This window comes from Equus przewalskii, chromosome 19 (genome assembly GCF_037783145.1).
Source record: "Equus przewalskii isolate Varuska chromosome 19, EquPr2, whole genome shotgun sequence".
NCBI classification, from domain to species: Eukaryota; Metazoa; Chordata; class Mammalia; order Perissodactyla; family Equidae; genus Equus; species Equus przewalskii.
Genome location: NC_091849.1, coordinates 29,517,425 through 29,541,423, shown reverse-complemented (window position 1 = coordinate 29,541,423; position 23,999 = coordinate 29,517,425). Strand labels below are relative to the sequence as shown.

The 23,999-nt window shown below is 49.9% G+C and overlaps 1 protein-coding gene across 7 annotated transcripts in view; it reads left to right on the top strand.

Moving 5' to 3' along the window:
- The first annotated feature begins 681 nt into the window (after positions 1-681).
- The window catches only part of GABBR1 (gamma-aminobutyric acid type B receptor subunit 1), a 29,136-nt gene continuing 5,818 nt past the window's right edge, over positions 682-23,999 (top strand). The window contains exons 1-17 of one of the 7 annotated variants that reach the window (XM_070584279.1): positions 1,141-1,518; positions 1,959-2,043; positions 2,750-2,953; positions 3,712-3,897; positions 5,244-5,264; positions 6,735-6,895; positions 10,306-10,440; positions 10,847-11,017; positions 12,130-12,231; positions 12,660-12,725; positions 13,176-13,367; positions 19,135-19,377; positions 20,007-20,070; positions 20,709-20,762; positions 21,338-21,415; positions 22,764-22,914; positions 23,409-23,541. In XM_070584279.1, coding sequence (XP_070440380.1) covers positions 1,959-2,043; positions 2,750-2,953; positions 3,712-3,897; positions 5,244-5,264; positions 6,735-6,895; positions 10,306-10,440; positions 10,847-11,017; positions 12,130-12,231; positions 12,660-12,725; positions 13,176-13,367; positions 19,135-19,377; positions 20,007-20,070; positions 20,709-20,762; positions 21,338-21,415; positions 22,764-22,914; positions 23,409-23,541 — 2,046 coding nt within the window. In that variant the 5' untranslated portion in view covers positions 1,141-1,518. Of the gene's footprint in view, positions 1,519-1,617; positions 1,662-1,958; positions 2,044-2,749; positions 2,954-3,711; positions 3,898-5,243; positions 5,265-6,734; positions 6,896-10,305; positions 10,441-10,846; positions 11,018-12,129; positions 12,232-12,659; positions 12,726-13,175; positions 13,368-19,134; positions 19,378-20,006; positions 20,071-20,708; positions 20,763-21,337; positions 21,416-22,763; positions 22,915-23,408; positions 23,542-23,999 lie in introns of those variants that run through there. The other 6 variants (XM_070584281.1, XR_011529675.1, XM_070584280.1 and 3 more) reach the window with 6 other exon arrangements.

Sequence of the window (23,999 nt, the reverse complement as noted above, 5' to 3'; positions counted from 1 at the left end):
GTAAATGCAAGCATCTGCTTACTTCATTATGACTTCTTGTGCAGTCAGGCCTCCACACTCACACTTTAAGGCAGTGTTCATGTCATTTTACTACAAATTACTTTTTTCATTTCTCCTTTATCTTACAGACAGGGAAGCATGTTGGTTTCTTAAAAGTTATGTGTGTAGGTAGGTTATATCATCTATGAATTTTAATTCAGCATAGTAAAGGAGTCATAAAATACTTGATATAAAAAGGGTTGAAGGTTGAGAACCTCAGTTCTAATCAGTCTCACAGTACTTGGCTTTTTCCCATCTCTTTCCCAGGACCAGCCAGAAAGGAGCTTTCCCCTGGCTCTGCGCCCCCCCCCCCCCCCCACCAAAAGAGACCCCCTCTTGTCTCGAGCCCAAACTCACTCCTATGAATAACACACACACAGACGCACACACAGACACCACCAGGCAATAGCCAGGAGCCTCTGGAACTGTCAAAAGGCCTGTACTTCCCCACTCTGTCTCCAGAGCTTCCAGTTCTCCCTGAGTCAAGAAATATTGATTGCTAGGCCCTTTTGGAGTAGAAGATCATGCTGGCTCCTGCCCACTTGGAGGCTCTTTTTTCTTTTTCTTCCACTACTTCAATTTCTCTCCTTGATGCTCTTCTCCCGGTCTTTGCTTCCAGTCCTCCCTCTGCGTCCCCTTCCCGGTGCAGGCGAGTAGCAATGCTGCAGGACCCATGGAGCCGCTCTGGTCTCCCAGCTCTCTCTTCCCCACACAACTCTTGTGGCGCTCAGGTGGCTCCTGGCCTTCACCCCTCTCCTCCCGCCCCTCCGTTGTCTGACCTGGCTTCTCTTTTCACCCCCGTCGGTCTCGTTCTCCTCCTGGCCCTCGGCCTCTGCCTTTCTGCTCTCACCCTGATTCAGGGATGCCTTCTCTTTGTGCAACCTTCTTTCTTCACCTGCATCCCAGATTTCCTGTCTCAGCGCCAGATCCTCTGCCTTTGGCTCGGCTTCCCTCGCCCCCACCCCACTTCCAGTTGTCTTGCCCGCGGGTCCCCTCCCATGCGTGCGTGTGCACAGTCTCCCTCTCGCCTACCTCTCAGCCCAGCTCGCGTCCGCCACCCGCCCCCCGGCGCTGTGGGCGGTCCAGGGCGGGGCCGGATCCGGGGCGGCTCCTGGGGCTCGGGTTGTGGGAGGTGCCCTCTCCCCGGTCTCCCCCTCTCTTCCCCCCTCCCGGTCTTCTCCTGCACCCTCCTTCTTCCCTCCGCCCGGGAGCTTTCCCCGGTCCCCGGCGCCGCCTCCTTCCCTCCCGGCTCCCCGCTCCCGCGGCCGCCGCCGCCCCAGGGAAGGAGAGACGGGGGTGGGGTTTGGAGGAAGCGAGAGAGGAGGGAGAGACCCCGGCTGGGCTGGAGCCCGGATTCGAGGGGAGGAGGGACGGGAGGAGGGGAAAGGTGGAGGAGAAAGGAAGGGGGAGCGGGGAGGAGCGGCCGGGCCTGGGGCCTTGAGGCCCGGGAGAGCCGGGGAGCTGGGCCGGCGCGCCGAGGTAAGAGCCAGGGCCCGGGGGAACGGGGCTTGGAGAGGGGCGCGCGGGGGAGGGCCGAGCCGGGGGGCCGGGGGACTGGGGGAGACGGGGAACCGCGGGGAAGAAATAGGGGAGCGATGAGGCGGCCGAGCCGGAGAGCGTGGGTAAGCCGGGCTCCGGCGAGCCGCGGGGGCCGGGGGAGAGGAGGTGGTGAGAGGTGGAGTCCCGGGAGGGTGGGGGGGCCGAGGGAGGCAGGAGGAGGGTGGGGACAGGCTTTCTCTCCTCCTCTCCCCCCACCCCGCGCCGGGCTCCGCCCCCGCCTCCTCCGCGGGGCGTACTCCTCGTCCCCGGGCTGAGTCGGGTCGGAGCCTGGGAGGTAACGGGAGCGAGGCCCGGCCGCCTCCCGGTCCGGGCCGCGCCGGCGGGGATCGGTCCGGTCCTCACGGCCGCCTCTCACTCAGATGCTGCTGCTGCTGCTGCTGGCGCCGCTCTTCCTCCGCCCCCCCGGCGCGGGCGGGGCACAGACCCCCAACGCCACCTCAGAAGGTGCATCCTTCTCCGGCGACCTCGGGCACCCCTCCACCCCACTCCCCATTTCCTTGCACCCGCTCTTTTCCGGTCCTCATTACTGACCCTTCAGCCCGACAAAGCATCCCGGCCTGGCAACCCCGTCTGCTTGGACCCACTTTACCACTCCTGACCTCCTTTCTGTCACCCCACGTTATTACCTAGCACCCCTTTTCCCCTGCCCCACATTACTATACTAGGCCACCTTCCTGTGGCCCTGCATTATTTCCTCCACCCCACCCCTTTCCTGGCCCCACATTACTACCTCAGTTCTGCCCTTTCCTTGGTCTCACGTTGCTGCCCAGGTGGCCTTATAAGAACCCACGCTCTTCTCATCCTCATTCAACTCAAATATCCTCCTTTAGCCTTTCTTACCAATCTCACTTGCATATCATACCCCTACACCGATTTCTTAATTACTTTTCTCCGTTACCCCCAGCCAGCACCCTTCCCTCCGATTTGTAGGCTCTCTCGTTAGCCTTAACCCTGGCTCATTGCTTTCCATCTTTTAGCCCAGGGTTCTGTCCCCATCCCCACACCCAACCTTTAGCATCCCATCCCAACCCCTCTGTCCTCCACCTGCCCATTGACCACACCCTACGCTCCCCTGTCGCCCACTGCTGACTCTGCCTTTTCCTTTTTTCCCACCATTCCTCTCTTTATGCCTCCGGGACTCACCCCTCAGGTTGCCAGATCATACACCCGCCCTGGGAAGGGGGCATCAGGTACAGGGGCCTGACTCGGGATCAGGTGAAGGCTATCAACTTCCTGCCAGTGGACTATGAGATTGAGTATGTGTGCCGGGGGGAGCGCGAAGTGGTGGGGCCCAAGGTCCGCAAGTGCCTGGCTAATGGCTCCTGGACAGATATGGACACACCCAGCCGCTGTGGTGAGTAGCCTGCAAAGCCCTTACCCTCTTCAAGACCATTCCTCTTCCTGCCTCAAACTTAGCATCATTACTTGCAAGTCAGCACTTTAAATCCAGTGTAATTAAATTCACAAATACATTTATTGAACGACTACTGTGTAAGAGGGACTTTGCTGTGCACAGTTGGAGGCAGTAAAGTTAGCAGTCTGCACATTTCATTTCATCCTCCCTTCACTAGGCCATTGACCATTTGATAAAATAACTTGATTTTCATCTTGTGAGTTGTTCTCTTTGAGGATTATTAGTGGCAGAGTATGCAAAAACCTTCTAAGATAGTTCATCACATTTTCAAATACTCTTTCTCCAATGCAGAGATCATATATCCAAGAAACAAAACCCAGTTTAACATTAATATAAGCCAACTATAATAAGAAAGGCAAATCTGATTGTGCATCTAAAGTTACATACATCCACACATCTCAAAGCCAGAGAACCGCCCACTGTAGCTGACTTTGAAGACATCCCATTTTATGTGCTTATAGCTCCATCTTGGGTTCCAACAATGGAAATGCTTTTCCCTTTTTTCTTTTAGGAATGTGTGGATGCTTACAGGGTTAAGGGAGGAGTGGAAGCTAGGAGGAATCCTTTTACACCTGAGTTCCTGCAGAGTAGGATGCTTGTGGACCCAGACCCAAATCTGAGCCCCCCCACCCTGCACCCCCAAGGGGAAGGAGCCTTCTTCAACTCTCCTCTCTCTTTATTTTCCTGTCTCTCCACAGTCCGAATCTGCTCCAAGTCTTATTTGACCCTGGAAAATGGGAAGGTTTTCCTGACGGGTGGGGACCTCCCAGCTCTGGACGGAGCCCGGGTGGATTTCCGGTGTGACCCCGACTTCCATCTGGTGGGCAGCTCCCGGAGCATCTGTAGTCAGGGCCAGTGGAGCACCCCCAAGCCCCACTGCCAGGGTGAGGGGAACAGCTGCCTGCATGCAGCTGATGAGGACGCTTGTGAGAGGATGGGAGTGGGGTGGGAATGGATGGTGGGAAAGGATGGGGCGCTATACATAGTAGGGGACTTTGGGGAGGCAGAGGTGAGAGCCCAACTCTTTCCTCCATCTGCCTGCCTCAAACCTCCTCCTGCAGTCTCCAGTTTCCTCTTTACCTACGTTGGGGGCTTCCTTCCTTTATCTTTTTCTTTTTATATCTCCTCCCTGCTCCCAATTCTTGGGTCTCACATTTTCTCTTTTTCTTTATGAATCTTGCCCACCATCACCCTTCTTAGGGTTTAAATACTCTAGTTTCCCCTACCCTCCATCCCTGTCTCTAAACTTAGAACTTTCTATGTATAACCCTCTTCTAGAATTGATCCCTCTCCATTTATTATATAACTGAATTATTGTAAAGACTCAGAAATAAATCATGTGTCGTATTTGGAAAAATTAATAAGATTGGAAAGAATATCTGGGGTGGAAAATTACCAGGGTGAAAATAAAAAGACTTAAAATTGGCGGTGGAACTGTCAAAGCATTAAGGACAACCCAGGGATGGGGTGGGAAGAGGATAGTCCTTTTCCATACCTCCCAGACAATCTCCATCATTCCTCAAGGGAATTGGTCTTGTGCCCACCTCCTTTTTTGCCATCTAGTTCTGCAAACTTCTCCCTTTCCTGGGCACCTAGATTCTCCCTTTGCTGTCTTCTCTCCCGGGATGCAGGCATATCTCATGCTTCCTCTACCCGTGTAGACTCTTTCAAGATGCTTGGACCTGGCTTTCCTCACTTAACTTAATTATTCTGCTTGTAGTGTACCATTGCATTCTGGAAATTGGGAGCCCCATCCTGGGGTGGATTTAAATTCGTTTACACAGGCCTCTTGTACTCTAATAATGTAGAGGGCTCTAATAATGGGTTCACATGATCATAGGTTTTTGTAAAAATGTCAAAAGTAAGATATTTTAACAGCAATAGCTTAAAACTAATTGTATTTGTAATTTGTAATTTTTTTCTCTTAAAGAGAGACCCCCAAATTTTATAATATTTAGGCTCCACAAAACCAGGATCTGCCCATGTCTTAGCTGTTGGCACTCCTGTCTCAAATTCTGTTGTCCTATGAAAAATAAAAGAAGAAAACCAGCATGTCCTGACCCAGAGCCCCACCTTGCTCTTATCCCCAGGCACCCTCCCCTCAGAAACGCAGGCTTCTGCTCTCCCCGGTCTTCGGCATGGACAGGTGTGGGAGGGGGCTGGGGATCAGGCCAGGGAAGCTGGGCGCCAGTGGTAACTCTTCTCTGATCCCCGTCTTTCCTGCTGCCAGTGAATCGAACGCCACACTCAGGTGAGATCATAAACCCTTATCGTGTGCACTGCGATCTCCTTACCCCTCACTCTTCACCCTTCACCCCCAGGGATTCTGCTGTAGGCTACGGGGTCTCACTCCTTCTCCCACCTCCCCCCACCCACCCCAGTATGCGGCCGGCCCCTTCTTTCCCTACCTGTTTCCTGCCTCCAGTCCCGGTTTTCTGCGAGGCTGCCGTCCCTCCCATCTCCCTGCTTGGCAGCACATCCCTGGGCTCCGCCTCCTCCCAGACTCTGCTTCTTCCAAATGGCAGAGCCCCAGCAGGGGGCGGCAGGGTGCTGGGAGACCCTGAGCTACCACCTTGTCTGCCCCTGTGGGGTTCCTTCCGACCTTCTCTGGAACCTTTTCCTACCTGCCCCCTTCCTAGGATTTCACCTGACGCCTCCATCAGCCCGGCCCTCCTGTCTCACCCCCGCCTGGATCACTCTCCCTCCTTCGCTACTCCCCGTATCCTTTCCTTCTCTGTACCCTTTCCCTTCTCTTTTCTCTCAGTTCCTTCTCCCATCACCCTTTCTCAGCCTTCTGTCTACCCAGCCTCAAGTTCCCTTCCTCGATCCCCATCACACCCCTTTACACCAACCGTCCTTTTCCCCACCAACACTCTCTCCAAAACCGTTGCTGTCGCCCTTTCCCTCACAACCCTCAGTCCTTCACCCCAGCTATTCACACCCCCATTAAGACACTCAGGGGCCAGCCCCTTTTCCTTCGCGTCCCACTCTCGTCCTTCCCTTCTCTGTCCCCCGCCCCTCTGTGCTTCAGCCTCCCGCGGCTCCCTCCGCCCACCCCGCCCTCCCGGCACGCCCCTTCCCCTCTTTTCTCCTTCCCTCGTGTCCGCTTAGGTGGGACCCCTCCCTTCCTTGCCCATTCCTTTCCTCCTGGGGGTCGCGTCCTGCCTCTCTTCCCCACCCCTCCCCTCTGACTGTCGTTCCCACAGCGGCGCTCGCCTCCATCCCCGCCCCCTTCCTCCCTCCCCAACTCCTGCCCGCCCCCCACCGCTGCCGCGCGCCGCCCGTGACGTCAGAGCCCCCTCCCAGCCCTACATCTCCCTCCTCCTCCTCCTCCTCCCCTCGGTCGGTCAGTCAGTCCGCGAGGAGAGTCCGCGGTGGCGGTGGCGCTGGCGGGAGCTAGAGCTGTGAGGGCCATAGGAAGCCAACCTTCCCTGCTTCCCTGAGGCCCTAGCCCCCTCCTCCCCACAAAACCAGGGATGGACGCGCCTCCTCGACACCCCCTCAGCAGCCCTCCCCAGGAAAAGTGTCCCCCCTGAGCTCCTCCCCATCCCCAAGCAGCTACCCCCGCCCCCCGCCATGGGTCCGGGGGCCCCCTCTCCCCGGGTAGGGTGGCCACTGCCGTTCCTAGTGGTGATGGCGGCAGAGGTGGCTCCGATGTGGGCCTCCCACTCCCCTCATCTCCCGCGGCCTCACCCGCGGGTCCCCCCACACCCCTCCTCAGAACGGCGCGCAGTGTACATCGGGGCGCTGTTTCCCATGAGCGGGGGCTGGCCAGGGGGCCAGGCCTGCCAGCCCGCGGTGGAGATGGCGCTGGAGGACGTGAATAGCCGCAGGGACATCCTGCCGGACTATGAGCTTAAGCTCATCCACCACGACAGCAAGGTAGCCCGGGACATGGGAGTGGGTGGGAAGTGGGGGCTTGGGGGGCAGGGGGCCAGCTGCACGCGCTTGTCTGAGTCGCTTCTGGGATTGCGAGGCAGATTCCTCCCATGTGTGACTAGCAGGAGATGGGCTGGGAGTGCGGGAGCTTGAGGGGAGTCACAGGGGCTGGAGGGTCAAGATGAGGGTCTGGGGTTCAAGATGGTTAATCACGGTGCAAGGCAGACCCTTCTGTTCCGAGGCCCATGGAGGTGCCCGGCTTTGGGGAAACTGATGGATTTAGGGTAGGAACTGAGCTGATCCTGATTCTCTGGGGAGTAAACTAACCCTGGGGTGGGTTAGGGGATGGAGGGAATGTCAGAGGTGGGGAGCTGGATCAGAGGTTTATATTTACCATAGTAACGAGGTAAATCTTGGCAGCAGGTTGGAGCTGGAAGGAATAGGGACAGAATGAGGAAAATTTTGAGGGACTTGAGTGCTCTAGTTTATTTATCACAACAAACAGCAAGGTAACTGTGAGCTCTACCTGACTCCTCATCCCTCCATCCCAGCCCTGTGGAGGGTTCCTAGACTGTGGGAATAGATGGCATATTGTGGTTGGTGATGGCTAATGGTCAGGAGGTGGGCAGAGGCATTGGGAAAATGAATTGGATTAGGGGGTCACAAAGGAGTCCCCACAATAGCATGGGGATGGAGAGGAGTCAGCATACAGGGAGGAGAAAGAGAACAGGAAAGAATGGCAGTGGGGGAGGGGGGCAAGGAGGAGGGGAGGGGGCAGTGAGAGGTCCTGGGGCATCCTGTGGAACCCGTGCCCTGAGTTTATCTTCCCTACAGCATTGTGGCCTCTAAGCTGTGAGAGGGGAAATAGGATGTAGGGTTAGGGAGGTGGGCAAGGAGAGGGGGAAGGTAAGAAAATTTGGGTCTGGGGTAGTAGGGGATGGTCTTATAAGATTCCTTTTCCACCCCATCCTTACATGTATACTTGTATGGGGAGTATGGGGAAGGGTGTGACACAGGGAAGGAGGGAGATTTGGGACCTCAAATTTATCTTCTCTGATATGTGGCCCCAGAGACTTAAGGGATTGAGGGAGAGTGAAAGAGAGTACAGAGGTGAGGATTTGGTGATCTTATCCCTGCGATGGACTGAGGATTTATATTCATTCTTTAGAACAGAAATCTATACCTAGAAATAGCTATGTGAAGAGAGGAGGGGGCAGAAGTGGGGTTGAAGGTAGGGTGCTTGGGGAGAAGAGAGCACGGGACTGTTAGGAGCTTAGAGAGGGAACTTCAGATCCCTTCTGACACCATCACAGTGATTCTCAAACTTCAGTGTACGTAAGAATCACCAGAGGAGTTTGCTAAAAATATATATTCTAACTCCTTGGTTGGGGTGAGTCCCAAGGATCTGCATTTTTACCAGTAAAAATCCTGCCCTGGTGAATGCCTATGTTAGCTAACTCCAGGATGCCTTTAGGAAGAGCAGCAGGGCACAGGAAAAGATTTGGGTATAAGAGTAGGAGAGGCAGGAAGAGAAATAGAGGGTGAGATCTGATGGAGGGGTCAAACTTAGGAGAGCAAGAGAGATAATTGGCTATGGGGGATGGGAGTATGGGAGAGAGACAGGGAGAGATGGGTGCAGGCTTTAGGATAAGGGATCACAGGGAGCTAGGGGAGCCCTGTGTGTGAGCTCAAACTCATCCACCATGACAGGTGATTCCCTGGAGGTGTTGGGGAGCAGATGGGGAACCTGAGAGAAGGGAGATGGAGGAGAAAAATAGCAGAGGCGGCAAGGGGGAGATGGAAAGGCAGACAAACTGGAATGTGTCAACTGGAATATGTCGTTTCCTGCCTGCAAATCCGGATCCTTGCAAGAGCAGAAGAGAGGGAGGAGAACACAGGAAGTCTATTGGGGAGGGGGTGAGAATCACATGGTAGAGGGAATCTGCAGTGATGAATAGGGTGTGGAAGGGGGAAAGGGATGTTAGAAAAGCTAGGGAAGGAAGAGAAAACCAAAGAAGAGACAGTAGGGTGGCATACATTGCCCTGTATTATCTATCTTACATGTTTTCATATGTCCTCATTGTTCCTATCAATCTTTTCTTCAGACAAGAAAGGAAGGGGCCCTGAGGGGCCTTAGGAGAAGGTGGGGTGGGGGTACCAGGATCTGGAGTAATAGATGCTGGGAGAGTGCGGGAAGGTGGGACCTGAGAATGGTAAAAAGGGGATGAATAAGCTTGAGTGTTCAACTGCCTTAGCAGGGGGTGGGGTAGGTGGGCAGCAGAGAGTTCCAGATGAGTGTTGGTCCTTTAGATTCCACCAGCCTCCCCTGCTCCCCCTTCTCCATCTTCCCACAGTGTCCCAAATGTCAGGCCTCAGTGGGAAGCAAGCAGACTCCAAGGCACTTTCATTATTTCCTTGCTACTTGCCCCCCCCCTTTCACCCTCCCCAGTCCCCTATGCCTCCTGGCTGTGTCCCCTCTGCTCTGGCTCCCCGCTGGCTTCCATTTCTTCTCCACTTCCTTTAGGGCTCCAGCAGCTTCTGAAATGTCATATTTCAGCAGGAGGGGACCAGGCAGTGGGAGACCCGAGGCTGGCTCTTCTTCCCCCTCCTCCCATCATTCCTTTCCTCTCTAGCTTTCTGCATTGTTTACTTTCCCCATCTCCATGCCTCTCTTTCAGGCACCCCAAAAAGCATCTGGTTTCTTGAGAGTCCCATTCTATTTATTTTCCCTAGTTCTTCCCTCATCCTTGTTTCTTCCCTGCTTTTACCGAGTGTCTCTTTTTCTAATGGACCCATCAAATGTCAGGGCCCAGCAGGTGGGGATGAATCTGCTGGGCTGGGACCCCCTGGTGGTCTTGTTCCTGCTCTCTTGTTTGTTTATCACTAGCCCTGAAAAGAGAAGAGGGAGCAAAAAATGGAAGGTGGGGAAAGGGAATTTGCCAGAGGTGAGGGAGGAATTTTCATAATATGGCTTTGAGGAGGCTGTCTGGGGACTTGGGGGGAGTTTATTCATATTCCCGCAGACTCATCTGGCAGATGTTTGGAGCATAGAAACATGGGGTAAGCGACAGGGGTGATAGAGAGAAGGTGGGTGGGGGATGTCTGAGGATGAGCTGAAAGGAGGGAAGGTGGTATATGCATTAATACTGCCGGAGGGGTGTGCAGGAGACAGTGCGGGTAAGACGCCACGTGGAAGACAGAAAAGGGTGTCTAACGAATGAAGGAAAACAAGAGACTCGACAGGGAGAAATTTCAAGAAGGAGAAGACAATGGTAATAATGATAAAAGGGTTTCAGCAGAGGGATGGGTAATTGGGGAAGTAACTAGGCTGTTGGAAAAAATAAAAGAGTAGGCATTGCAGGGAGGGGATGAGCCCCAGGAGAGCCTGCCCTCATCACCTCCTCCTCATTCAGTGTGACCCAGGCCAAGCCACCAAGTACCTGTACGAGCTGCTCTACAATGACCCTATCAAGATCATCCTCATGCCTGGCTGCAGCTCCGTCTCCACGCTTGTGGCTGAGGCTGCCAGGATGTGGAACCTCATTGTGGTAAGCAGGGCTGTGAGGGTCAGAAGGTGGAGCCGTTCCCTTTTGGGCTGTACTAAAGAGGGTGTGTATTGAGGGTTTGTATTTAAGAGGACTGCGGAGGACCTGCTTCCAAGCTTCGGAGTTCTTTGCAGACCTGAGCTAGTCGGCCTCCTAGCAACAGTGGCCTGACAGTGCTGCAGCTGACCTCGTTCTTCTTTGAAGGAATGGAATTTAGATCGGTGGAAGAGCATTCTGATTGTGAGGGGGTGTGTGGGCCTTTGAGAATCACTTGCCTCAGGCAGAAATAGGGAGGTTTGGAGAGAGTTAGGGAGAGAAGCCCATGGTGGGAGACGGGTTGAAGGAACTCTTACAGCTCTTAGTGAGTCCAGGATGAACATACCCTTTGCACTACCCCTGTCCCTTTTAGCTTTCCTATGGCTCGAGCTCACCGGCCCTGTCAAACCGGCAGCGTTTTCCTACATTCTTTCGAACTCATCCATCAGCCACACTCCACAATCCTACTCGTGTGAAACTCTTTGAAAAGTGGGGCTGGAAGAAGATCGCCACCATCCAGCAGACCACTGAGGTCTTCACTTCGGTGAGGAGGGGTGGGGTGGAAGGGGCATTCGCTCAAACTCCAGTGCGGAGAGATGTGAGTCGGGGTTCATTTGGGCGGAAGATCTTGTTTCTTTATCAAAAGAGAACACATTCCGAGTGGGTTAAGTGCATGTTCTTTCTGTAGCCAGAGGAATGAACTGTTGAGTTTTTAGGATCCTGTCCAACTTTTTGGTTTTAGGACTTTTTCTCCCCCTTTAATACTCTGTTTGTCAGACAGACCCAAAATAACCCAGTTCTATTAAAGCAGGTTCACGCCAAAGTTGAGACAAGGTAAGAGAGCATATGGGATAGGAACCCAGGAAAGTAGCAGATCTCAGAGGCGCTCAAGGCAAGTGGTGATGGATGTGAATAGGAACAGAGGGAATGGAGCTGCAGAAATGGACACAGGGACAGAGGGGAAGGAGACAGGGAAAGAGAGAGGGAGAGAAAGAGATGGAGATGGAAATAGAGAAAGAGAGAAGAGACCGAGGCAGACAGACAAGTGTAGGTACATGGGTCTGGTAGTTGACTCTGAGAGAGAGATGTGGACAAACAAGGAGAGGTAGAAGAGGCGATTTGTGGAGGTGGAGAGGAAATACAGGCTCCGTACCTGAAGAAGACGGTCTGCCTCCTCACTTTTGTTCTATTCTTTGGATCCTCTATCCACTCTTATCTTCAGTGGCCCTTTAATCCTCCCCTTACTTTCTCTCAGTGACTCAGGACATTCTTCTCTGATCCTTTCGTCTATTTACCCCCTTGTTTCTTGAGGTTGACATCATCCTGTCTATGCCAGACCTTTCCTGTTCTTTTCCTGTTTCCTGTTTCCTTTTCCTCCATTTTTGCTGTCTGGTAGGAGCAGGGTGAATGGGGTGACTTTCCCAGACACAGATCCTTGGGAGGGGCTCACCATGCACCTTCCCAGTTGGAAGCTACATCCTAATACTCCAGATGCTTTCCTTTGGACTCTCCCCTCCCCTGGGACAGAAGCCGTTGAAGGGAGGTTCAGAACTACTGTTCTCTTGCTCTGAGTATGCAGTCCCCAGGTAACATCTCCAGTGTTTACCCCCTTGTACACTCCATGTTTTTTCTATTTGTTTCTCATTGCCAACCAAGACTCTGGATGACCTAGAGGAACGAGTGAAGGAGGCTGGAATCGAAATTACTTTCCGCCAGAGTTTCTTCTCAGATCCAGCAGTGCCTGTCAAAAACCTTAAGGTGGGATGGCCTGGAGTGGTGGGCTCAGCCTGCAGAAGGACTGGGTAGGGGAACAGCGGTGGGTTGGAGAAGAGAGTCAGGCAGGGGCAGGTTGTTTTTTTTGGTATTGAGGTATAATTGACGTTTAACATTGTGTAAGTTTAAGCTGTACAATGCGTTAATTTGATACGTTTATATATTGCAATATGATTATCACTATAGCATTAGCTAACACCCCTATCACGTCATATAATTTTGATTCTGTGAAGCAGTGGCATCTCCTGGGGAAGGTTAGCTCCATCTTCCAGTTGACATTTATCCATTACCCGTTGAACAGAAGCCTGCACGAAGCTCTTTGGGACAGGAAATCAAAGCTGTGAAAGTGCTGGCTTAGCCCCTCCAGTGTTTCCATGCCTCCCTCAGGAGCTCTGTTTCTCTCTATTCTGTAGCGCCAGGATGCCCGAATCATCGTGGGACTTTTCTATGAGACCGAAGCCCGGAAAGTTTTCTGTGAGGTGGAGTTGGAATCTGTAGAGGGAGGGGGACTGGGTGGGCTCTTTGCCTTGGGTGTCTCATGGGATCTCATCTCTGTACCTCTGCTCAAATTGATAGCAAACGATCCGAGGTGATAATTAATACCATGTCCCTGTCTGTTGGCTCCGACTCCGTCTCTTGGCTTCTCACGCACATGACACTTTCTCTAGATCTCATTTTCCTATCATTTTGTGTTTCTGGAGGGGCTCATGAAGCCCATCTTTTCTAACTGGCTGGAAAAGGCCACTCAGAGACAGACCTGGGGAGGAAATTTGAATGAGGAGTAGTTGAGCCTTTCCTACTACTCCCAAGACTTAAAGAATTCTCTTTTTAATTCTCTGCTCTCTGATTCCCAAGAGACTGGATAGTGTCAAGTAAGATAAGACAAAAGACAAAACAAAGACCCATCCCTCCTCCTCCTCTGCTTTTAGGTGTACAAGGAGCGGCTCTTCGGGAAGAAGTATGTCTGGTTCCTCATTGGGTGGTATGCCGACAATTGGTTCAAGATCTATGACCCGTCCATCAACTGCACAGTGGACGAGATGACTGAGGCGGTGGAGGGCCACATCACCACTGAGATTGTCATGCTGAACCCTGCCAACACCCGCAGCATTTCCAACATGGTGAGAGTGTGAGGACTTAGAGGCTGGCATCTGGGCAGTTGAAGGGGACTGAGGCAGCCTCTCAGGGGAGGGGAGCAAGTGTAGAGTTTGGAGGTGCAGGAGGACGGGGGCCTCTGCCCACCCTGAACTTGTTTGCATCGTGTTTCCTGTGGAGTCCACCTCTGCTGTGACTTCCTTGGCCAGGAAGAAGAAAGAAATGAGAGTGGTATGTTTAGTAGGCCCCTGATGAGTAGAAGGGCTGTTACCATGGAAACGAGGAGCAGTTGGCAAGAAGTCAAATAAGAGTGAGGCGTTAATGATAATATAGGTGCTGTATACGCAAGCATACCTTTCTGAGAACGCTGTTCATGGGCAGAAATGCATTTTATTTTCTTGGTGACTTCAGAACACTTTAGAGTTGTTTAATATTCACTCCTGATTGATACACGATTAGCTTGGCTCCTGAGGCTTTTTTATGATTCTCTTTTAGAATTTTAGATGTAAAAGGGACTTTTGAAATCAGTTGGCCCCAGATAGCTGGTTAGTGACAGACCTGGAGCTAGAAGACACATTCTCTGATTTGGGAAGCCTGGGGCAGCCCTGCAGGTGAGGCGCACAAGTGAGCAGGGCGTGGTGGGGAGAGGCTGCTTCTTGCTCAGCACTACATCTTAACGAGTGCAAGAATCTTGGGCAACCTATATGTCTGCTTATCACACCAAGGGTAGCCCCAGGTCTGGAATACTTGCTTTGAAGGTAAAGCCCCCAAATATCTTATTAAAATAAAAGTTGTAGTAAAAAATTGTTTTTTGCAGTAAACTGGGAGCTTAGATACATGATTTCAGTGATCCTCATGGCAATACTCTGATGTACATTTATCATTTTCATTTTATAGACCAGGAAATTGAGACTCAGAGAGCTTAAGTGACTTGTTCCAGGTCGTGCAGCTACTGAGTGGTCACACTGGATCTGAATCCGAGTTTAATCTAACTTCAAACCACTCTGTTCTATCACCTACCATGGAAAATCATAAAATCTGGCTAAAAAGTTTGTACTTTAATTGGCTGACACTGTTTAGCTGATGGAAATTTTTGAGCAAGGGAGAAAGAAGATTCAGGACATTTATTCTGGCAGTGGATTGTTATGGAAGAGTCCGTTGCCATGTGGATTCTGGTCATGGACACTGTCCTGGGACATTCTGAGATTCTGTGTTTAAGGTATCTTGGTTGAAAAATATGATGGAAAAATTCTGCAATGTCACTTCCCTGTAGAGCACCTGAGAGGTGAGTCGTCCTTGAGAACCTGGGGAAGTAGCAGAGCTGGTAACTGAAGCCAGAAAGGCTTGTGAGGCCCTGAGCCCAGGAGCTGCCAATCGTGGCTTCTGCTCCACAGCAGGGAGCTGGAGGAGCCCCTGCCAGGAAGCGGGGATTTGGCTGGGGTATAGACGGATGTCTGGGCTCTGGAGCAGGATGAGTTGGAGAGTCTCTTTCTGGCTCTTGGTCTCTAGAGAAAGATGGTGCGCGCCTTCCAGGCTTAGAGGTGTCACTAGGCCCATTTGGTAGCCTTAAAATGCCTGGTGGAGAAGCCAAGATTTTCCAGAGGGTAGAAGCAGTCTCTACAACTGACTAGGGAAGGGATTATAGCAGACTCAACCAGGACCAAGAGAAGCGGATCAGAAGCAAGGGTTGGGCCTAGGGCCCAGAGCCGTGGAGATTTAGAAAAGAAACAGAGTGGCCTTCACTCTGTAAGGAAGGCCTTGAGTTTAGATCAGTGGTTCTCAGACTTTACCTTCCTTCAGAACCACCTGGAAGGTTAGTTAGTGCACAGATTTCTGGGCTCTTCTCTTGGAAGTTCTGATTTAGTAGGTCTGGGGGCGGGAGGGGGCTGGGAATTTACATTTCTAACAAGTTTCCTGGGAATGTTGATGCTGCTGGTCTGTGGACCTCCTTTTACAGCAAGTGGTTTTCAACCAGAGGTTGCAATGTCTAGGGACAATTTTCATTCTTGTTTCTGGTATCTAGTGGGTAGGCCAGGGATGCTTCTAAACATCCTACAGTACACAGGACAGTTCCCCACAACAAAGAATTATCCTGCTCACAATGTCAGTAGCACAGAGATTGAGAAACTCTGGTTTAGAGAGTCTTTAGGAGCCAATTATAGGAGAGGGGGCTATCGTGGTTTTGGAGAAACATTACAGCTCTGGGCTAGAGGGGAAGATGGAGATGGCATACCTGGGGAAAAGATTGTGAGTAAATTCCGGTCGGGATAGAGGCCCCATCAGCCCTGGGTACAATACAAAATAAAAAGCTACCTGAGGATACACATTTTAGGTCACTGTTGAGCATCCACTCTCACATATAGAGACAGCCATATAACGCTATTAAAAAATTAGGATCATGAATTTGTACTAGGTTATGTCACTGATTTCCATGGGTTGTAGAATTTTTGTTGTTGTTCAGTTTTCCTTAAGTTGCCTAGTAACATTTCCATTAGAAAATTTATAACCATATCTTTGCTGAGTCAAGGGGGAAAGATGTGTTTTGTAACTTTAGTCATGGAGGGGCAGTGGTGCTCCCAGTGGCCAAGCGTGTTAGTGGTAGTGACCTGGAGCCAGCAGAGAGGATGAGGCTCTGGGCAGGAGGCGGCATCATGCAGAGCAGATGATTCCCTCCCCATTTGGGTGATTTTATGATGCAGTATTTACTTTGAACTGAAGATTGGGTAGACTTGGAGGCTGAAGGACTGTTCAGAAAATGTCAGCCTAGCTGTCTGTCGAGCAGGTGCTCTTGGAGAGGGGCATTTGTACTTACAGAGGCAGTGTAGGATCGTTAGGAAGAGTATGGACTTGAGGCCAGGCTGCCTGGGTTTGAATCCCAGCTCTGCCGTGCACTAGCAGTATAACTTCAGGAAAGTTAAGTCTTTCTGTGCCTCAGTTTTCTTATCTCTAAAATGGGTATAAAAATAGGATCTACCTCATTGGGTTATCTGAAGATTAAATAAATTGATATATGTATCTTATGAAAGAGCCCAGTAGATAGTAAGGACAATATAAATGTTGGGTATTATTATTATTATTATTAACATTATTCTGTGTAGTGAGGGATAATATTAATGAAACATTTCAACAAAAGAGTTAAGAGGACTTGGTGATTTGAAAGAGTCTAAGGTGATTCCAGTTTCAGTCTCATGTATTGGGGAGTGTTGGGGAGGAGGAAAGACCAAGCTTAGTCTTAGATATTTTGAATTTGAGATCACTGATCATATAGTTACAAATAACTTAGAGACAGTTGGAGATATAGGACTTGAAATATTATAGAGCCGAGTATCAGTAACAAAGATGAGGTTGAGAGACAGAGAAATTCCCAAAGAGAAAATGTAGCTTACTTTAAAACCAGCATTTTATACATGTTATTATTCATCCTTATAATAACTCTTCAAGGAAGTTAGTATTATTCCCATTTTAAAGCTGAGCAACAAATTAGTGAGGTTTAATAACTTGTTTGAGATTACAAGAAGCTGAGATGGATTAGTTAGAATTGGAATCCATCCATCCATCCATCTGTTTATTCATTCAATGGGCATTTTTTTTTTTTTTAAAGATTTTATTTTTGTCCTTTTTCTCCCCAAAGCCCCCTGGTACATAGTTGTATATTCTTTGTTGTGAGTCCTTCTAGTTGTGGCATGTGGGACGCTGCCTCAGCGTGGTTTGATGAGCAGTGCCATGTCCGCGCCCAGGATTCGAACCAACGAAACACTGGGCCACCTGCAGGGGAGTGCGCGAACTTAACCACTCGGCCACGGGGCCAGCCCCTCAATGGACGTTTTTTAAAAATACTTTTCTTTTTAGAGCAGTTTTAGGTTCACAACAAAATTGAGAGGAAGATACGAAGATTTCCCATATGCCCCCTGCCCTCACATATGCATAACCTCTCCCATTGTCAACATCCCCCACCAGAGCAGTTACAATTGATAAACCTACATTGACACATCATTATCACCCAAAGTCCATAGTTTACATGAGGGCTCACTGTTGGTGGTGTACATTCTATAGTTTTGGACAAATGTATAATGACATGTATCCACCATTATACTATCATACAAAGCATTTTCACTGCTCTAATCCAATGGATGTTTATTCTTTGTCCATCATGGGATGGGTGCAGTGCTGGATACTGAAGATTAAGAGCAGAATGGAACTTGGTTCTGACCTCAAGTGTAGTAGGGCAGAGGCCTGTCTGTCTTTAAAGCTCAGGCTGTTTCCCCTGCACCACACTGCATACATCGTTTCCATTCCCCACTCCCCCCACCTCCAGAAAGTTAAATATAAAGAAAAGTGGGCAGGGCATGGGGAACAAAGATTCTTTCTTCTTCATTCACCTATTCATTCCTTTGTTAGAGTGTGTATATGTTAATACATTGCAAATCTAAACAGAGATATGTAGTGCCCCTGTCTATTATTTGTGCCTTGCCAGGAGATGGCCACTGAGCCTTCCTTTGTATGGTTTCTGGGAGGGAAGGAAGGGCAGATGTGATTTTCTCCATAATATGGAAAACATTTCCCAAAACTGAAGCAATTAGCCAAACAAAGTTACTGCCAGCTGTAGAAATTCAGGTCTCTCGACCCGTTTCATGACTGAGTCAAAGAAACTATCATTTTCTCAGCTTTCTTGGAAAAAGAAAATTGAGGTTTGGGAGGGCTTTGGGTAGGAATTGAATAATGGACTTCAAAAATGTGAAAGGTGAGGGCCAGCCCCGTGGCCGAGTGGTTAAGTTCGTGGGCTCCGCTGCAGGTGGCCAGTGTTTCGTTGGTTTGAATCCTGGGCGCGGACATGGCACTGCTCATCCAGCCATGCTGAGGTGGCATCCCACATGCCACAACTAGAAGGACCCACAACTAAGAATATACAACTGTGTACTGGGGGGCTTTGGGGAGAAAAAGGAAAAAAAAAATAAAATCTTAAAAAAAAAATGTGAAAGCTATTTCTGCTATCCTCAGTCTTCTGAAACCCCTCTAAGAGTGAACTGAAAGCAGAGGAGGATGGCAAGAAGTTAGCACACTAAAGAAAAATCTTCCTGGGGCCGGCCCGGTGGCGCAGCAGCTAAGTGCGCACATTCCACTTCTGTGGCCTGGGGTTCACCAGTTCGGATCCCGGGTGCGGACATGGCACCGCTTGACACACCATGCTGTGGTAGGCATCGCACATAGAAAGTAGAGGAAGATAGGCATGGGTGTTAGCTCAGGGCCGATCTTCCTCAGCAAAAAGGAGGATTGGCAGCAGTTAGCTCAGAGCTAGTCTTCCTCAAAAAAAATTCTTCCTGATTGACAAGCAGAGTGAGGAAGGCTGTGGTGTCACCTTTTCTAGGATCTTTCAGAATTGGAGGAGCTGTTAGGTCCTGGGTGAATTCTGTTAAGAAAGTCTGAAGGATGAGAGAACATCAACATTGCAGCTCTTCATTGGAATATCCATGTCTCTTGCTTTGCTCTCTCTCTGTTTTCTGTCCTTTGCCATTCATTATGCAGTGTTTATTCATTAAAGTTCTCTGTTTGTAGTTCTGAGCTAGCAGCTGTACACTCTAAGGCCATGGGACCCAGTTAATCCCTGTTCTAGTCTGGTAGCTTCTGATCTAAGACAGACATATGGGTATAGTTACAGATTTTGAATGTACATATGTTCAATCTGACAACATGAACACAAACCATCCATTCAAGTTGAAGTGTCAGAGTCAGAATCAGATGCCTGTCCCCCCTTTTCCTCTACTCCAATCCTTTCCTCCTGTTCTCCCTCCCCAGACATCCCAGGAGTTTGTGGAGAAACTGACCAAGAGACTAAAAAGACACCCTGAGGAGACAGGTGGCTTCCAGGAGGCACCCCTGGCCTATGATGCCATCTGGGCCTTGGCATTGGCCCTGAACAAGACATCTGGAGGGGGCGGCCGTTCGGGTGTGCGTCTGGAAGACTTCAACTACAACAACCAGACGATTACTGACCAAATCTACCGGGCGATGAACTCCTCATCCTTCGAGGGTGTCTCCGTGAGTTACGGCAGCCTCCTTCATACTCCCCTGTCCTCCCATCGAGAGAGAGATCTCTCAGAGGCTCCTTCTCCTGGGAACATTCATTCTCCCTCTCCCGGTTACCTCTGCAATAATCAGTCTCAGATCGGGGAAGTAGGGACCCCAAAGCAGAAAAACCCACCAGAGACTAGAAGAGAAAAACGGTATATTCCATTTCTTTCAACCCTTCCCCTCATTTCTTTTCAGTTCGATATTTGTGAGTCAGACGAGAATCATAGAATTTTAAAAGAGGAAACAGTGTGAAAGGTCGTTCTCCTTATTCTTTTTAAAGTGGAGAAATTAGTGTCCAGAGGGATTTGGTGACTTGCTCAGGTCGCACAGCCAGAAGCAAGGTCTCCTGGTGCTCTATCTGGGGATTTTTCCCATTCAAGTCTCATGGGTGAAGCTTCTTCTCAAAGGAATAATGTTTCTAGAATCTAGGGTATGGGCATCTGGGGTATGTCCTATATGCAGGCAAATGCCATAAATAGAATTCATTCAGAAGCTCAGTTACATCAAAAACATAAGGATTCAAAGAGGCCCTAATGTTCTCTTTTCACTCTTGCTTTCATCCCCTTTGCCTTTCTCCACATGTTCCTCTCCCTCAGGGCCATGTGGTGTTTGATGCCAGCGGCTCTCGGATGGCATGGACACTGATCGAGCAGCTACAGGGTGAGCGCAGGGGCAGGAGGGGACGAGGATGTCAGGGGGACCAGGCAGGGGCTGAGCTAGGATGCCATCTGGGAGAAGAATACTGGGAGACATCACAAGATTGCCTTGGTGCCTCCCCACTTCCTGCCCTTCTCATTTAACTGTGTTCATCAAGCTGTTAAATACCAGCAGTAATAACAAAAAGCTTACGTGTGGGTGGGTTTCCTTGGGTTGCAGTGGTTGTGTTCTTGAAAAGGGGCAATTGAAAACAGCTACTCTCTTTCCCACTGGCTTCCCATTTTAGTTTCAGAAATTTCCTTTGGGTAGCTTGGATTGAGGGGTTAATGACCTACTGCTTGCATACCCATGGCCTCAAGGAAAGCTGAATCTGGGAAATCTGCTATTTTTAAAGGGAATCCATTGAATTTCCTTGCTATGTAAACAAGCGTTCCTAATTTTTCTGTAGTATGTGTAGTTTGGCTTTCCTAGATTGTATTTCCTTATAACTTAGCATACTTATATATGTGCAAAACTTTTATGAGTTAATTTTTCAACCCACCCCACTCTCAGCCTCTTACAGCATGGCCAAGAGAGCCATTTCTTGGCCTTCCGTGAAAAGTTTCTTTCTTTCCTTCTCCCCACCTCCCACATCCTCTCAGATCTTCTTTGTAACCGGGACAAGAGAAGTGGACTTCAGCCATGGTCAAAGGGGTGTGAGTTGGCTTTTGAAAGAAAAGTTATGGTAACTAGGGCAGTTCTAGGACAGAAATCTTAGAAGGGACTGAATTTCACTTGGTGGCTCTTTAAGAGGCAGATGCAACTGGTCTAAGGAATTAGAACCCAAGCCAACGGAAGAGAAATTTCTAAAATTAAAATAAAAGCCACTGGGAAAATAGATCTTGTGATTCTTTCTATCATGAGGGGAAGAATAAGCAGAAATATGTTAAAGTTTTAGAAGCCAGAATCAAAGTGAGAGACATCTTGCCGAGAGAGGTGTGAGGCTGTGGAATGGGTGGCAGACAGACTGTCGAGCCTTCTTCACTGAAGGGCTTTAAACATATAAGATATTCTTATAGGAATTGCCTTGGGATCCACCTTATATTGTTTTTAAGTCAGATTGCTGATTCAAACGACTCCTCAGGTCCTTCCATGTATCCTTCAGGGGCTCAGGTGAAGGGAAAATCAGATACAACCTTAGAAAGCTACTTTAGGGAAGTGGGAAGTTGAAAATGCCTAGGATGGGCTTTTCACCTACCCACGGTCACTCCTTCTATTGTCATCTCCCCAGGTGGCAGCTACAAGAAGATTGGCTACTATGACAGCACCAAGGATGATCTCTCCTGGTCCAAAACAGATAAGTGGATTGGTAAGTGGATTCTGTTTATATTTTCCTTCAGCCCCTCCAAAGGATCAAGGAAAAGGGTCATGCATTTGAATGAGGGTGGGATGGTAGGCGCCATTAGGTTGAAATGTGCCGGGGAGATGGGCCAAGGGTCGGGATTAAGAGAAAGGGAATAATACCTCCAATACGTAGGTAGGAGAGACTGGTGTATTTGGAGAGGGAATAGGCAGTTGGTAGCAATGCACTATTAAAAACAGTACATTGCTGGGGTAACTGGGGGTTAGAGGCAGGAGGTGGGCAGGGAGTGGAAATGGAAACTCCATTTGGGTTTCCCAGATGTTCTGGTGCCTTGATGTATCTGAACCAGCTACTTCAAGCCTAGAGTTGCTTCTTCATCTCTGCCAAGAAAACCGTTGCTTAAACTATAGGAGAGGATACAAAGCTCATATAACTGTCTTCTGCTAAAATGTGCTTAAAAAGAGGGAAAGGAAGCAATTATTTCTTCATGTACTTGGTGGGCTAAATAATAGGAAATAGGAAAGATACTAAAGGTGGGCAAAAGGAAGGACCTACTGATAAAATAAAGGCTTGGCATCTTAAGGGTGGAGAGGAGGCACAGTCATTGACTGATGATAGCTGCCATCTGCCCTGCCCAGCTGAAATCTAGTAGTTCCCAGAAATGCTGGAGTTTTGAAATTTTTTTTTGATTTGAATTTAGGACAGCGTTCTGTACTGCTATAAATGCTGCATGGCCTAAATTACACTTGTTTTTTTTTAAACTAAGCAAATTGAAATTAATTTTTTTTTTTGTGAACTCTGACAAATTTGAGCTTCCCTTTGGGACTATCACCCTTCCAGTGTTAAACTCACAGATTAGTTTTTTTTTTTTTCTCCCTAAGGTTAGGAGGCCAGACTAGATATTTTGAGGCTCTTTAGCTTTATGATTCTACAACTGTCTTTTGCAGTTTTTGATCTGAATTTTGAGACACCTCATAAAAATTATTTCTAGCTGTCCCCATCTTTCTCCTCCCATTTTCCTTTGCTGGAAGAAAGACAGAAAAACACAGAAAACAAACAACACAAAAAAAGACTCTGCAACTTTGGTGATAGACCTCAGCCTTTCTCAACCTCTAGACAGGACATTCGCTCCATTCTCTCATCTCATTTCCAGTTGTTTCCAAAGCCCCAGCGTCAGTGAGGACTCCAACTGCAACAACCCCTATTCAGGGCAGTTAGGGCCTCATGTCCTCAGAGCCAAAGACTGACTGTCCGTCAGCACCCTTGTTCTTCACCCCTTCTCCTGTCCCACCTTCATCCTTTGTCCTCCTTCCTTTCTCTTCCCCCTCTCCTCACCCTCCCCTGTGTCATGCAGGAGGGTCCCCCCCAGCTGACCAGACTCTGGTCATCAAGACGTTCCGCTTCCTGTCACAGAAACTCTTTATCTCCGTCTCGGTTCTCTCCAGCCTGGGCATTGTCCTAGCTGTTGTCTGTCTGTCCTTTAACATCTACAACTCCCATGTCCGGTAAGTTTCTCTTCTGACATTTTCCTTGTCCTGTCTGCCTTTCAAGATAATGATCAATCTTGTCCCTTGAGGGGAGTATGAATAAAAGCTGTGTGACTCCTGAGGCCACGATTCATCAAGGTTTCCACTCGGACTTCCTGCTTCCCAGTGGCCACTGAGAAAGAAAGTGGGGAGCCAGATATAACTCCCATCTCTGCCCCAAAGCAGCTAACTGAACGTAAAAGAGCTTTGGGGCCAGGTAACATGGTGCAGGGCTCTAAATGGAGTGTGTGCCAGGGGATCCCGTGGGGGAAACCCATGCAGCCCTGTCTCTAGCCCTATGACCCATCGGCTTTGTCTCTCAAGGCTCTGCTGCCAGCTCCGAGCTTGTCTCCCTTTGTCCTGTGGCCCAGAGGTTGGGTCAGGCTGTCGTGTGGCATTTGGAGAGCTGAGTCTCCCTGGAGTAGAGGGGTAATCCTGCTCTTCCTCTCCCACCCTTCCCACCTCTGCCCTAGTTACATCCAGAACTCACAGCCCAACCTGAATAACCTGACTGCTGTGGGCTGCTCGCTGGCGTTAGCTGCCGTCTTCCCTCTGGGGCTGGATGGGTACCACATCGGGAGAAACCAGTTCCCCTTCGTCTGCCAGGTGAGGAGTGGGGGGCAGATCCCCTGCAGGATGTGGCTCTCTCACCTACTCAGGAGCACCTTCTGCGATGTATATAGTTTCCTGCCTTTCCTTCTTCTTGTCTTTCCCCGACTCTTGTCCCTGTTCCTTCTCCTAACATCACCCCTCTGGTGTCTGTCTGACCCTGTCCCTTCTTTCTGTGCCTCCAGCCTTTTCACTCCGTAGTTCACTTGTCAGTTCCGAGGTTGCCATGGCAGGCCTTGCAGACAAAAGGAGGGGGGCAGTGAAGGCAAAGGAAGGGGGTCTGTACAAAGAACTCTGAACAATGGCGGCTTGTGTGTGGTGTGGGGGCTGAGAACAAAAACTGTGGACTTCCCGTGGGAGCCTTAGTTGGGGTTTGGAAGGACGGAGGCAGAGATCTGAACTGACAGCAGGAAGAGTTAGGGGGAAGGGATCACTGTTACTCAGGGGGAGGGCCT